The following is a 12925-nucleotide window of genomic DNA, read 5'->3' as shown; positions in this document are numbered from 1 at the left end:
AAAAAAAAAAAAAAAAGAGGCTAAAAGGCTAATCAGCTGCAGCAACCCCAGAGGATTTACAGACAAAAACTGTAGCTCAGGGTCCATCAAGAGGAGGTTATCTGGTAAAAAATATGGAAGGGCCATGCCAGAGGAGTAAGGGCAGCCCAGGAACCGAGGATCAATGAAAACTTTTTCTGTTCAATCGCCAAGGTCACAGGGCAGCAGGGTTCAAATGCAAAGGGGTGTGATGTAATCCTCTCCACCTCCAGTGCCTTGTTGCCTAGCAACTCAGAGATGGACAAGGTTGCATTGTGTCTTGTTCACCAGCTCCGGGCAGTCCAGCAGACAGACACCAGGTCCCCAGGGCCCAGGGCCTGAGCATCTCTGACGGAAGAGCTCCAAGTGAGATGACTGGATGCACCTGGAGAGCCTGCTAGCCGTCACTGCGTGAGGACACACTGGCCATTCTAAAAGCCACTGAGCCGTTTCTGTTATCCTCTCTTCCCATGGGAGATGATGGAGGAAACGTCTCCGCCCCCCTCCTTTTTTTTTTTGCATAAGCTGAAACATCCTTTCTGAAAATCACCTCTTTTGGTTCCGGGCATGTGTATGAAATCCATCACCTTGTTTATTAGAGGCACGGACAGTCCAGGCAGAGGTCAGGATAGCGGAGACTCAGCTGGTGATGATACAGGTGTTAAGATATAGTTCAACTGCAAATATGATTCTTTTGAGAGCCCTACTTTATGTCTCCCCTGCAGGTGACTCCCTCAGGGTTCAGACCCAGGTCAACTGTGTGCCGGAATCATCTTTTTTTACCCCCACCCGACCCTGCCTCCCAGACTGCGTGACAACCCAGGTGAGTGGAACGGGGCACCTCCTACTTGGTAAAATACCAGGGTATCCCTACCCCTTATGCCAGAGCCTACAATCAGGATAATGAACATATCAATAAAATGTCACCCAACTTAAACGGCTAATCACTTACTCACTGCTCAGTGTCTCCCCTTTGCTGCACTGTGTACAGCACGTGTTCACAACTGCTCTGATGGACACACGGGAGGCTCGACTCACAGGTGGGGACTCGAAACCTGAGGCTGATCTCTCACTTCTTGAGTTTTCAGGCCCTCGCTGCCCAGCACACCCCCCGGGCAGCCCTCCCTGGTCTGCTCACATCCCAGATGGTGGCCTCTCGCCCCACCAACCAAATGATGTCAAATATCGATCTTAGTCGGATGGAATAAATATCAGAAGGGAGGGCATCTACATCGATCATTTCTGACACTTTGCTGTACTCTTCCGGGCTGTTTTCCGAGGCTGGACGCTTTCCTGCGCTGGCCGCGGGCCCTTGGTCTTCCCGCTGGTCTCCAGACCTGGCTGTTACCAGCAAATCACTAGTCGCGTCTTGAGGTAACACCTAACTGTCCACGCCACCTCAGCTTGAACCATGACATTTGAGAGCAAAATCTTTTTGTGTAGGATTTTGATATAAAGGGAAAAAGATTAAGTATTTCTTTAAATATTTAATAAACAATCAAGCAACAGAAGAGCCCGAGGCAGACTTCAGATTCACCCAGTGTGGTGGCTGTCAACCCTGGCTGGACATTAGGGTCATCCCAAGTGTCCCCTCCCAACACCAGACCACTTCCATCAGAATCTCTGGGCATCTGTAACTTTTAAACACCCTGATTTTAATGTGAAGCAAGGGTGGAAAGTCACAGGTCTAAACCAAGACCCTCCCCCAGGTGTCTCATTAAAGAAAATGAGACCCCCGAGGGGGAAGTGACTTGCCAATGGTTACGCCAATTTGTGGTAGAACCACAACTGAAACCCAGGTTTCCCAACTCCCTGTTCAACTTGCCTTTAACATCCCCAAGACATAACCCAGAGATGAACGTGTGCAAGAGGAAGGCGAGGGGCCCACGGCGTGTCATTCTGAGGTCTCTGGCACTGAAGCTTCATGGCTCCGAGTCTCCCCCTTCTGCATCGTGTCCCGGCTGCCAGACTGGCTGACGCTGGAGCACAGCCATGCAGAAAAGCTGAGCCAGGACTGCAGCAGCACCATCAGCGGTCCCCCAAACTGCCAGCTGTCCCTTCTCCTTCAAAGGAGAGCCATACAGCGAGCGAGCACGGTGCTGAAGACCTCACCACACGGGCTGCACGAGACCCTGCTCTGCAGCTGCCAGGAACAGCCTCGGCCTGACTAGGGTTGCATTTGGGACCCTGACTTAAGAAAGGAATCATGGATAAGCATCCATCTTTAGGTCCATGAGGGTGGAGGTGCAGCAGCATTGCTCATGTAGAGGAAAAGTGCAAATATCATAGAAATCTCACGGAAACCAAGAAAATTTCAAAATAGAACCTTAACTTTCAAGAAGCTACTAAAACACAGGTAGTGCATTTCCAATTTGGCAAAAGTACACAGGTATCCACATAATGAAAAATACTACAGTTGAGTTACTGATGGTGATTATCTTCCTCTTTCTTTTTAAGTGTTTCCATATTTTCAAAATTTTCTATGAGGCATATTTCTTTCATTTAAAAAGATACACATATATAGATACATCTGTATAGCGATACATCTATTATCTATCTATCTCAGGACCATAAACACATGCACAGAATCCTACTTGGTTATAGCTTGATACCTTGCATCCTTCTGCTTGTTCTTTGGTATGTCTTTTTCCTCTTAGACCGGGAACATGAACCAGGCACCCACTTCATGCCACATTCTACAACACGACTAAACATTTTAATGGGAGACTCAAACTAGAATCTCCCTGTCAAAAGCTAAGAAAAAACATTTTAATGTCACAGAATTTTTTTTCATGACACTAGAGACTAACATATTAACCATCTCTCCGGTCTCCAGGTTATTTAACAGATCTTAACAATAAATACTTACTGAACTCTCTAGACCTCTCTAGCACATTCCATGCACCAGGGACTTATCTGGACTTTGGGAACTTGACCATGAACAACAACGAGTCTAAAAGCTCTGCTCCTTGTGGAACCCATGTTCCGGCAGGAGTAGACGGGACACGTTCCGTGTGAAGCAGGGAGGGGGCAGGGTGTGCTGGGATGGGAGGTGGAGGAGGGATGCTGCTGGTTTCGGGCGAGGAGCCAGGGAGTGCTTAGTGATGAGCTCACAGAGAGGGGACCTGAGAGAGGCGGAGGCAGCCGGTCCTGGGGGTATCTGGGAGGAAGAACATCCCAAGCATCTTCTGGATAAGTACAGGGGGAAGCATCTTCTCTCTTCCTTTATTCTTTGGAGCCTTTAAATCACATTCCTGATGGGGGTGTGGTCAGTTCATGGCTACAAATGGCCAGACAACATCTTCTGTAGAAAGTGATGGCCGCAGAAAAGACATATTTAAGGGGAAAAAGAGGGCATATGACAACACCTCTGAAAAACCTCAAATCTTTGCCTTTTCAGCAGTGCTTAAGTGGGTGTGTGAGTGTGAAAAAGCCACCGATGGTGAAGTGATACTAGGATGAACTGCATAGAAAACAAAACATTTTCTGGATTTTACCTCACATATGTACTCATTATGTATCTTTGCCGGGAAAGGACATGAATAAGCCGCACATTTCATTAAAAAATACATCTGTTCCTCTTTTGATTTATTCATTTTTAAATATTTATTTATTTTTTTGGTACGTGCCCCTAGCGAGAACCGAACCCGGGACTCTCTGGTCTGCAGGCCGACGCTTCAACCGCTGAGCCAAACCGGCCAGGGCCTGTTTCTGTTTTTAACATCTCTTATGAAATGTTCATACACTGAATATGAAAAAGCCTAATAATCTAATACATAAGCTTCAATTTTATAATAAATGATGCTTTCGACTGAGAAATATTTTTCTAAATATCACATTATATCACACACAAGATTTTTTAAAAATAAAACTTATAGGAATAAATTTATAACCAATGCTTTTGAAGCAGTAAAAATATCTAATTTTCCTCCCGTATAGAGAAAAAGAAACTAGTTCTTATCCTACTCATTAATACTTGGACTTCAATCTATAAAGCACACTTTATCATATGTTAAACTGCCAAGTAATTAATCCCTGGAAGTTTAAAACAAAACATTACATTATACCTATAGACAAGGTATCCATTTACTAGAACCAGCCTCAGAAGAACCATCACACAGCACAAGGGCGCCGCATTTCTCCAGGTTTTATGTTACCAAGAGAATCCTCAAGAGCTGTGACAATCTGAATAGGATTTGAGTTTCATTTTAATTCACATTTAGCCTCTCTCAACTTACATTATCATATACACAGAATTCCAGCACCACTTCAAATAAATGAAGCTCCTCTTTAGAGTATATACAAGATCAAGTATCTCTTCTGGGGCTAAACTGAAGACTTTCAGGGACTAGCAAAATACCATTTTTTTTTTCCAATTTTTATTAATTTATTTTTGTTACAGATGTTTCTCCTTTTCCTCCCCTAGACCCCCTGATCCCCATTCCGTCCCCCACCTCCCCAGCATTGTTGTCTATGTCCATTGGCCATGCACACATGCATGTAAGTTCTTTGGTTCATCTCATCCATCCTCTCCGCCCCCCTCCTCTGAGGTTTGTCAGTCTGAGCCGTACTCCTTTCTATGTCTCTGGGTCTATTTCATTCATCAGACCACCTTGTTCATTATATTCCACAAATAAGTGAGATCATGTGGTATTTGTCTTTCTCTGACTGGCTTATTTTGCTTAGCACAATACTCTCGAGGTCTCTCCGTATTGTCTCAAAGGATAAGAGGTCTTTCTTTCTTACAGCTGCATAGTATTCCATTGTATATATGTACCACTGCTTTTTAAAAAACCCTAAATTCTTCATACACTAAATTTCATGTCTGGAAATGTAACAATAATGGTTAAGCGCCTTCTTTTCCAAAGTTGCAACTGGTTTCTAAATAAATGAACAAGGCATGAGAGGTATAATCACTCCTTCTAAAAGACTAGAAGGATGAGGGAAAAAGTCCCAGGCTCTCTCTAAACCTTTCCAGAGTTTCATGGTCAGGAAATTCCTTACTTTTCTGAGATGTCAAGGGAGCCTTAAGAACAGAGGATCAGGAGAGACCAGGGTGGAATTCTTACTCAAGATGAGGAGGAGGAGAGAGGAGTCCTTTGAATCCCCCAGATAAGTATTTTCTGTGACCTGCCACGAGTCAACAAGGCACATAGTTTCATGCAATGCCCAGCCCATTAGCTACACAGCTAATAATGTAATTTAACACTGACACTGAAGGATGGCTTTTAATAAGAGCCTGGAATTCCTGGCTGTTGGCTATCTAACTGCCAGGACAGTGACAGGTGAAGAGGTCCAGCTTAGCGCCCAACAAATATATAAAAACAAAGAGGGCCGGCTGAGATTGTTTTGGCCTGGGAGACCAAGACCAAACATAAAGGACAGCTTTCTGTGTGCATCTTAGGAGAAAAGTGAAGTGGAAGGCTAAGAAATGTTTCTTGACCAGCTGGTGTGGCTCAGTGGTTGAGCACCCACCCATGCTCCAAGAGGTCACCGGTTCGATTCCCCGTCAGGGCACATGCCCAGTTGTGGGCCAAATCCCCAGTGGGGGGCATGCAGGAGGCGGCCAATTGATGTTCTCTCTCATCGATGTTTCCATCTCTCTCTCCTTCCCCCTCCTCTCTCTAAACTCAATAAAGAAAAAAAAAAGAAAATGTTTCTTAACTATTTAAAAGCCAGAGAATCACAGGCTCTCGGACTTGGGAAGGCCCTTCAGACATCACCAATCAGAACCTGGTGCGTGAATCCTGCATTCAGCAAACACGCAGCAGTCACCTTTTTATCTGAATGCAAGAGAAAGCTTCCCCTCCCAGGGAAACCTCTTCCATTTCTAAATAGTTCTAGTCCCCTTACCAGACCAAGTCTGCTTTCTGAAACCTCCGCACACTAATCCTAGTTTGACTCCATGAAGCTGAGGCCCCGAATGGCTTTGGGGTTGAGGCAGGGCCATCAACGAGCAGCAGGCCAAGGGCCAGACCATAGGAGGAGATGGGGACTTGGGCCAACTAACGGGCACATTGACCACCTAGGGGGCCGGCCAGCTCTGCTCCAGCCGCCTGCTGCCACCACACCGGAATATAGGCCCCTGTCATTGGACTTTCTAATGGGATGCCAGGAAGTTTAATTTTACTAAAACTATTCTAACTTTTGAATACAAAAGGAAGAGACCGTGGGGTTCAAACAGCTATTAGAGAGCAACTAAGCAAACATCTCATTTTTTAAGTGAGAAAACCGAGACCCAGGATAGAAAACGTGACTGGCCCAAAGCCAAACGCTTCATCAGAGGCGGGTCCTGCTTCTCCCTGCGCAGACGCGCAGTCAGAGCTTTCGGCCTGCAGACTTGCTCCGGTATTGAGACAGGAATCAGCTTGCAAGCGTCTTCTGCGTCCATTACTAAGCCACCGCTGCCACATCTAGTTTTTAGAGCATCGTTTCAAGTCGAGGGGGTGTATGGAGCCGTGGTTACAAGCGCGGACTCAGGAGACAGACTGCGGTGGTCTGCACGTCCGGCTCTACCCCCTACTACCTGCGCGGCCAAGTCACCTCCCCTGTCCAGGCCTCGGTTTCCTTGTCTGTGAAACAGGGATAATGACATCTCAGCACAGTTGTGCGGACTGAATGAACAAATACACATACAGTGCGTACAACTGCCAGACACAGAGTAGGCACTCACTAGCCAAAGAAAGAGCTACGATACACTGAAAAAGAGTTAATGCAAACATATTACTAAAAGGAAAATGTAAAAAAAAACAAAAACCCACAAATATTCTAAAAAATAAGTCCTGCCAAATATACATATATTTTTTTCTAATTATAAATTATAGCAGCTGGTTCCTTTGTAGAAGTTAAGGCAAAGGCAGACTTTAGCAATTAAAGTAATGGCCATAAACGTAGCATGAACCCAGGAATTAAACTCTTAGCACCCACCTATGCAGGAAAGACCCGCAGGAAATACCCTACGTTTTCTCCTGGGGCCTCAGAGAAAGTTCTGGAATATATGGAATATACTCCATCCTGGGTGCTCCCTCGCCCAGGGCTGAGCTTCTTCTCTAGACAGTTGCTGCAGCCGCCTCCTCCCTCCCTCTCTAAATTACTACGAAGGACCCAGACTTTCAACAGGTCTTCCTAGAAGGCTGGGTATTTAGTTTCCTCCTTCCCCTTTAACTGTGTACAAGCAATAGACAAAAAGGTGGCAAACACACTCTAAAAGAGGGGAAAAAAGAAAACATATCATTTCTTCAACCTTGCACTCAGTCAGAAACCACATCCATACACTTACAGATTGATCACGTTTATCACATAGGTCCTTGCCATGATGCGACTTCAGTTTAAGCCAAGAGAAAGCACACATGCAACAGGAGAATCCTCAAATCCTCAAATCACCAGCCACCTGAAGGAGCTGGAACATGTGTCTCTAATCACAGAAACCACAGAGACTAATGCATGAAAGGGGACATCAAGAGCTCATTCCCGAGACTGCCAGGACCCCCCGGGGAGCCCTGGGGTTGGATGATCCACTTTAGGGCTCCCGGTGTCACTGGGTACAATGCTTGTAAGGGTTAATATTTATTGCCGGCTATGTCCCAGCTACAGAAGTAAGCATTGTACTAACTCATTCAACTCACAAAACAATCAACTGAGGTAGATACTCCGATGTCCCATTTCACAGATGAGGAAACCAAGTCCCGAGAGGCTGAGTAACTTGCTTAAAGATCCCCAGTGGGAGAAAGTAGCAGAGCCAGGGCACACACCCAAGGGCTTGGCTCCAGAGGCCACACTCCTTAACTTGGGTCTCACGGCCTCTACCTGCACCTGCAAGTTCACTTCTGGGGCCCTCACTAGGTGGAGCCTATTCCTGTGTGTATGGCTTTTTACTCTGCCCGCCCGAGTCCTTTCCCAGGCAAACTGTGAAGATCCCTAAAGCAATGAAGACACAGTCCCTCACATCCTTTTCTAGGGCACATAGAAAATCTCTGGTCCGTGAGTTTTTGTTTCTTTTTTTTTTCATTGAAAGAGATGGATCTTTTTTCTATCAATCTCTTTCTCTCTTTCTTCCCTAGGACAAAACGTATATGAACTGAAAGAACAAATAAATGACTAAAGGGAGTGGGGGAAGCAAAACAGAAATCAGAGGAAAAAAAAGAAGATTATGTTAAAAAGTAATGATAGCCAGGGAACCACAAATTAAAACTACAATGGAGACAGCACTTCACAACTACAGGGGTGGTCAAAATAAAAGACAACGACGAGTGTTGATGTTGACACGGAGAGACTGGAATCCTCATATACTGCCCACTGTGAACCGGTGCTGTTGCTTTGGAAAACAATCTGGCTGTCCCTCAAAGGTTAAACCATACAGTTGCCATGTGGCCCAGGAATTTTACTCCTAGCTATGTACCCATTCTTTTTTTTTTATCCTCACCTGAGGACATTTTCCCATTTTTTTGTTCAGATAGAGTGGGAGGGAGACAGAGGAAGAGAAAGAGAGAGAGAGAAACATTGACGTGAAAGGGACACATCGAATGGCTGCCACACGCACGACCCAACCAGGGCCGGGGACAAACTGCAACCATGGTACGTAGGTGCCCTTAGCGGGAACCGAACCCGGGTCTCTCCAGACCGCAGGCCGACGCTCCAACCGCTGAGCCAAACCGGCCAGGGCTGAGAAGCATTATTCTTAATAACCAAAAAGTGAAGAGAAAAATGTCCATTAATTGATGAATAAACAAAAGGTGGTGTGTACATACAAAGGAATATCATTTGGTTAAGAGGAATGTAGTACTGATACATTCTACAGTATTACTAGACCTTGAAAATATTATGCTAAGTGAAAGAAGGCAGTCACAAAAAATCCCCACATATTACATGACTCCATTTATATGAAATATCCAGAATTGGCAAACTATATATAGACACAGAAAGTGGATTATCAATTAACTAGGGCTGGGAGATGGGTGAGTAATGATGGGTAACTGCTAATAGGCACAGTGGTGAGGAATTACAACTCTCTCCGAATAACAGAAACCATTAAGTTGGTTACATTAAGTGGGTGAATTATATGGTATGCGAATTATGTGTCAATAAGGCTGTCATATTTTACGATTTAAAACTGGTTACAAAGTAAAACTACTAGTCTATCCCAGGAGAATCTGTGTCTTTGTGAATGAAAAACCATAATTGCAGAAGTGACAGAAATCCCAAATGATTTAAGCAGGAAAGGGAAACAATTCAGAAAGTAAAGCTATAGGGAAAGGGGAAAATGATTTCCATGTAACGGAATTCCATAATAGTGGGTGCGTGCGGATCGTATCACCCTAAATGCATGAGTGTAACATGATGGGTTGTCTAACTCTAAATTCAGACTTTTTCCTCACCTGAAAGCTGTCAGTTCAAAAAAAAGGATCTTGCGGAGAGGTGAGATTTTTTTTTTTTTTTAATGCAAAGGCTGATGTTGACAATTTAGAGACTGAATTAAAAAGTTCACAAATGTAAAAACTCTCTGGTATACTGCATCCCATGTTCACAAAATAAAAATATTTGATTAGCATCTACAATGTATTTCCTAAAATAAATTTAGAAATCTGACTCAAATTTAACTAGAAAAATCAAAGCCTCTGGAGCCAAGAGGCAGACACTGCCAGCAGACCAGGGCTGGCACTGTGGGAGATGCAGGCAGAAGAGTTTAACAAGTGAAGGGTTTACCAAGCTACCAGTCATGTATCCACTTATAATGAGACTTCAGCAGAAATCAATGCAATCTCTGAGTCAAGTGAATACAGAGTCTCCTAAAGTGGCAATCTGTCAAACGATACAATGCAAATTTCATGGCCAGTAGCAGATACAGCATCCACACATTTTTCAAACCAGAATAATTAGAGAGTAGAGAATTTCCTTGACATACTTTAGTTTTTAACTTTTAAATTATTACTAAGTCCTTTACTCCCACCAGGTCTTAATCAAGCATCATTTGCGTAGAAAATCAGCTTACTGCTTTCTTTAAAAAACAGGCGAGCCATTAATTGATCCAATGTGTTGGCAGTTCTGGAGAACCTCTTTAGACAGGAACAAATGATGACTATTAGTTTGTGTTCAAAGAAGCCAAGTTTAAGATTTCATGCATATGTACCAAGAAACATTTAAAGAATCCTGCAAAGTCAGCCAACAATCTTCTTGGCATTTAAAAGACCAAAAAACATCTCCTTCACACCGCCCTGCCAGTTGAAGTTAAAATATTAAATATGTTTATTTACAGATACTGTACATAACTTCAAGTGCCCTTCCAAAGTCCTCCAAATCCTCGAATATCATAGTTTAGGTAATGTTCCTATGACTCCAGGTCAGTATACCACCTTTCCCCCCTACAAAACTGTTAAGCTCAAGAAAGTATATCATATGTTTCTAAACGCACTATTGTAACTTTTCTAGGTTTACTGCCTCTCGGCCTCTGTTAATTATGGCACTGCATATTTCTGGCCTAGGTGTTAGGAGCATTGCTGTCCACACCCCACCTGTTGGTGGCTGAAGTTGACAATTTCCTGTTCTACAACAGCTGGTGATGATTACCAGAGGCAAACCAATTGTGTATTTCACTAACAGGTGATATGAGCTCTTGGAATGAAAACTTGTCCCCAGAAAATGCACCTCCCCCTCCCCCAATGCGTCCAAAGCTTGGCGATCCGTTTCAGTGTGTAACTGTTTACTAAAACCTGGCTTTTAAGGAAAATAATGTTTTATCTTAGGCGACTCCAGTCAGAGAAAACATCTGTCTTTCCTCCCTCTGGATGTCACAACCTCAACCCAGGAACCTCTCTGTGGAAGGACACACTTCTTAGGCACGTAGAGACAAGTAGCAACCGTGGACTCCAGGAGTCTGCTAAACCTAGCCGCTTCTGCCGACAAGCCTGCAGAGGACTTCCTGTTCTCCCTACCACCGAAGCATCCCTATGTCAGTCAGAGGGAAATGGCCAGTTTTAGGGCAATAACCTATTTCTAGTCCTGCCACCCTTCGATCATTAAGAAAAGGTAGTCTCTAATCCTCCAATTCCCACAAACGCTTTAACCTCCCACTCAAGCAAAGGACAAAGCAATCCTGGAAGAACAGACATAACTTTATGGCCACCATGCTCTTTCTTGGCTTGGCGAGGATTGTTATTGTTTACCACCATGCCCGCCTGTCAGCTTCTCTGGATGACAGCTTGGCAGAGCACGGGGCTTTTAACATTATTTATGATGTGCGTCAACCCCGCGCGGGCGGGTGCTCATCCCCCGCGCAGAACTGAAACCTGACTTGAGCTAGTTCGCGGAGGTGAGCTGCCCGCACCAGTAACCCTACCCACCTCCTGACACACACACGCCCGCGTCAGGAGTAGGTATTCCCGATGCACACAGCGAGTGCGGAGCTCAGTTATCAGATCTACCTGTTCCAAACCGGTGCGGGGCCAGTCCCTCACCGAGAACAGTATCTGACTTCTGCCTCCAAACCGCACCTTCCTGGAGAAGTCAGGCCGCCTCAGCGAACCCAAGTCGAGCCGCACTGACCTAAACTGAACACCCTCGCCATTCCCCTGTTCAGTTCGTCCTTTTTTCTTTGTAAATCCCCCAAAGTGACTCACAGCCAAACTTAGGAGGTCCAGGGAACAGAGACGCGTCTTTCCCGAAGCACAGACGGCCCAGGAAGGAGCCAGGAGGCAGGCGCTGCACCCCCGGCGCCTCCATCCCCGGGGGCTCCCCTCCCCCGCGCCGCTGGGGCCGCTCACCTGCGTGGGGCATGGTGATGGTCTCGTTGGTGTTGGAGCCCACGTTGAAGATGACCACGGCGGAGGCGTTCTGCAGGAACGCGTTCCGGATCTTATCCTTGTACGTGCAGTTGCCCTTGGGGATGAGGGCTATCCAGTTCTTGCCGTGGGCCGGGGCGGCGAACTTGGTGTTGGGGTCGCAGGCCAGGCGGTCGTGGGCCGAGCTGGCCATGACCACCTCGCCGCGGGCGTCCTGCTTGGGCGAGTGCTCCCCGTAGCGCCCGCACTCGGTCTTCTCGGTGTGCAGCTCGGTGCCGCCGCCCGCCGCCCCGGGGTCCGGCGCGGGCTCGGCGTAGGTGATGTTCACGAAGGCGGTGTACCATTCCTCCTTCTCGGCCACGGTGAAGTCCAGGCAGAGCAGATGCACGAAACAAAAGGAAAGCAGCCATGTTGAGAGAGCCAGACTGCGGCACGCTTGGATGAGAGACATTGCCATCTTTATCCGCCGGGGCCCCCTCCCCACCCCCCGCGCCCTCCGCCCGCCCCGTGCCTCCTCCCCCGCCCCGGCCAACCCCAGGCCGGCCGCCTCTCCGCCGGCTCACTCCCAAGCCCTGGGGGCCGCGGCCGGGACGCGCAGCCGCCGCGGGGACCGGATTCCGAGCGGGCGGGTGGCGCTGGCCCCTTCCCCTTTCAGCCGGAGCGCGGCGGTTGCATTTCGCTTCCCGGGCGCCGGAGGGGCGCAGGAGGAGGGGGCGCTCGGGGCTTGCGGAGGAGTCCAGCTGCCGAGCGTCCTGCGCCTTCGCTCGGCTTCTTCTCTCATAAGGGTGGCAGGGGGCCCGGGAGCGAGCGGGGTGGCGGCTCTGCGCCCTTCAGCCCCGGCGCGGGCGGGCGCAGCTGCTGGAAGCACGGGGTGCTGCCCGGGGTGTCCCGGCCACCGCTCCTGCTGCGCGCCGGGTCCCTCGCGCCGCGGACGCTTCGCTCCCGGCTTCTCGCTTCGCCGCTGGTCACGCCGGACACACTTGCCGAGGGAGAGGCCGGCTCCGGGGTCGTGGGTGCGGGCGGCCAGAGGAGTGCGCGGTCCCTGTGTGTCTGTATATGGGGTGTGTGTGTGTGTGTAATGTGTGCGTGCAAGGAGGAGCTTAGTGTGATGTCAAAGATTGGGGCTTCGCTCG

General features: G+C 47.4%; 1 protein-coding gene across 1 annotated transcript in view; it reads right to left on the bottom strand.

The window, feature by feature from the left end:
* Positions 1 to 12254, bottom strand: part of RNF150 (ring finger protein 150) — a 189662-nt gene extending 177408 nt beyond the window's left edge. Inside the window, exon 1 of the mRNA XM_036240766.1 lies at positions 11775 to 12254. Within this exon, the coding sequence (XP_036096659.1) occupies positions 11775 to 12249 (475 nt within the window). The 5' untranslated portion in view covers positions 12250 to 12254. The remainder of the gene's footprint in view (positions 1 to 11774) is intronic.
* Positions 12255 to 12925: the final 671 nt, after the last annotated feature.

The sequence above is a fragment of the Molossus molossus genome, unplaced genomic scaffold (assembly GCF_014108415.1).
Source record: "Molossus molossus isolate mMolMol1 unplaced genomic scaffold, mMolMol1.p scaffold_m16_p_4, whole genome shotgun sequence".
In the NCBI taxonomy this organism is placed as follows: Eukaryota; Metazoa; Chordata; class Mammalia; order Chiroptera; family Molossidae; genus Molossus; species Molossus molossus.
Note: the sequence above shows the minus strand (reverse complement) of the source record. Positions and strands in the feature narration are given on the sequence as shown.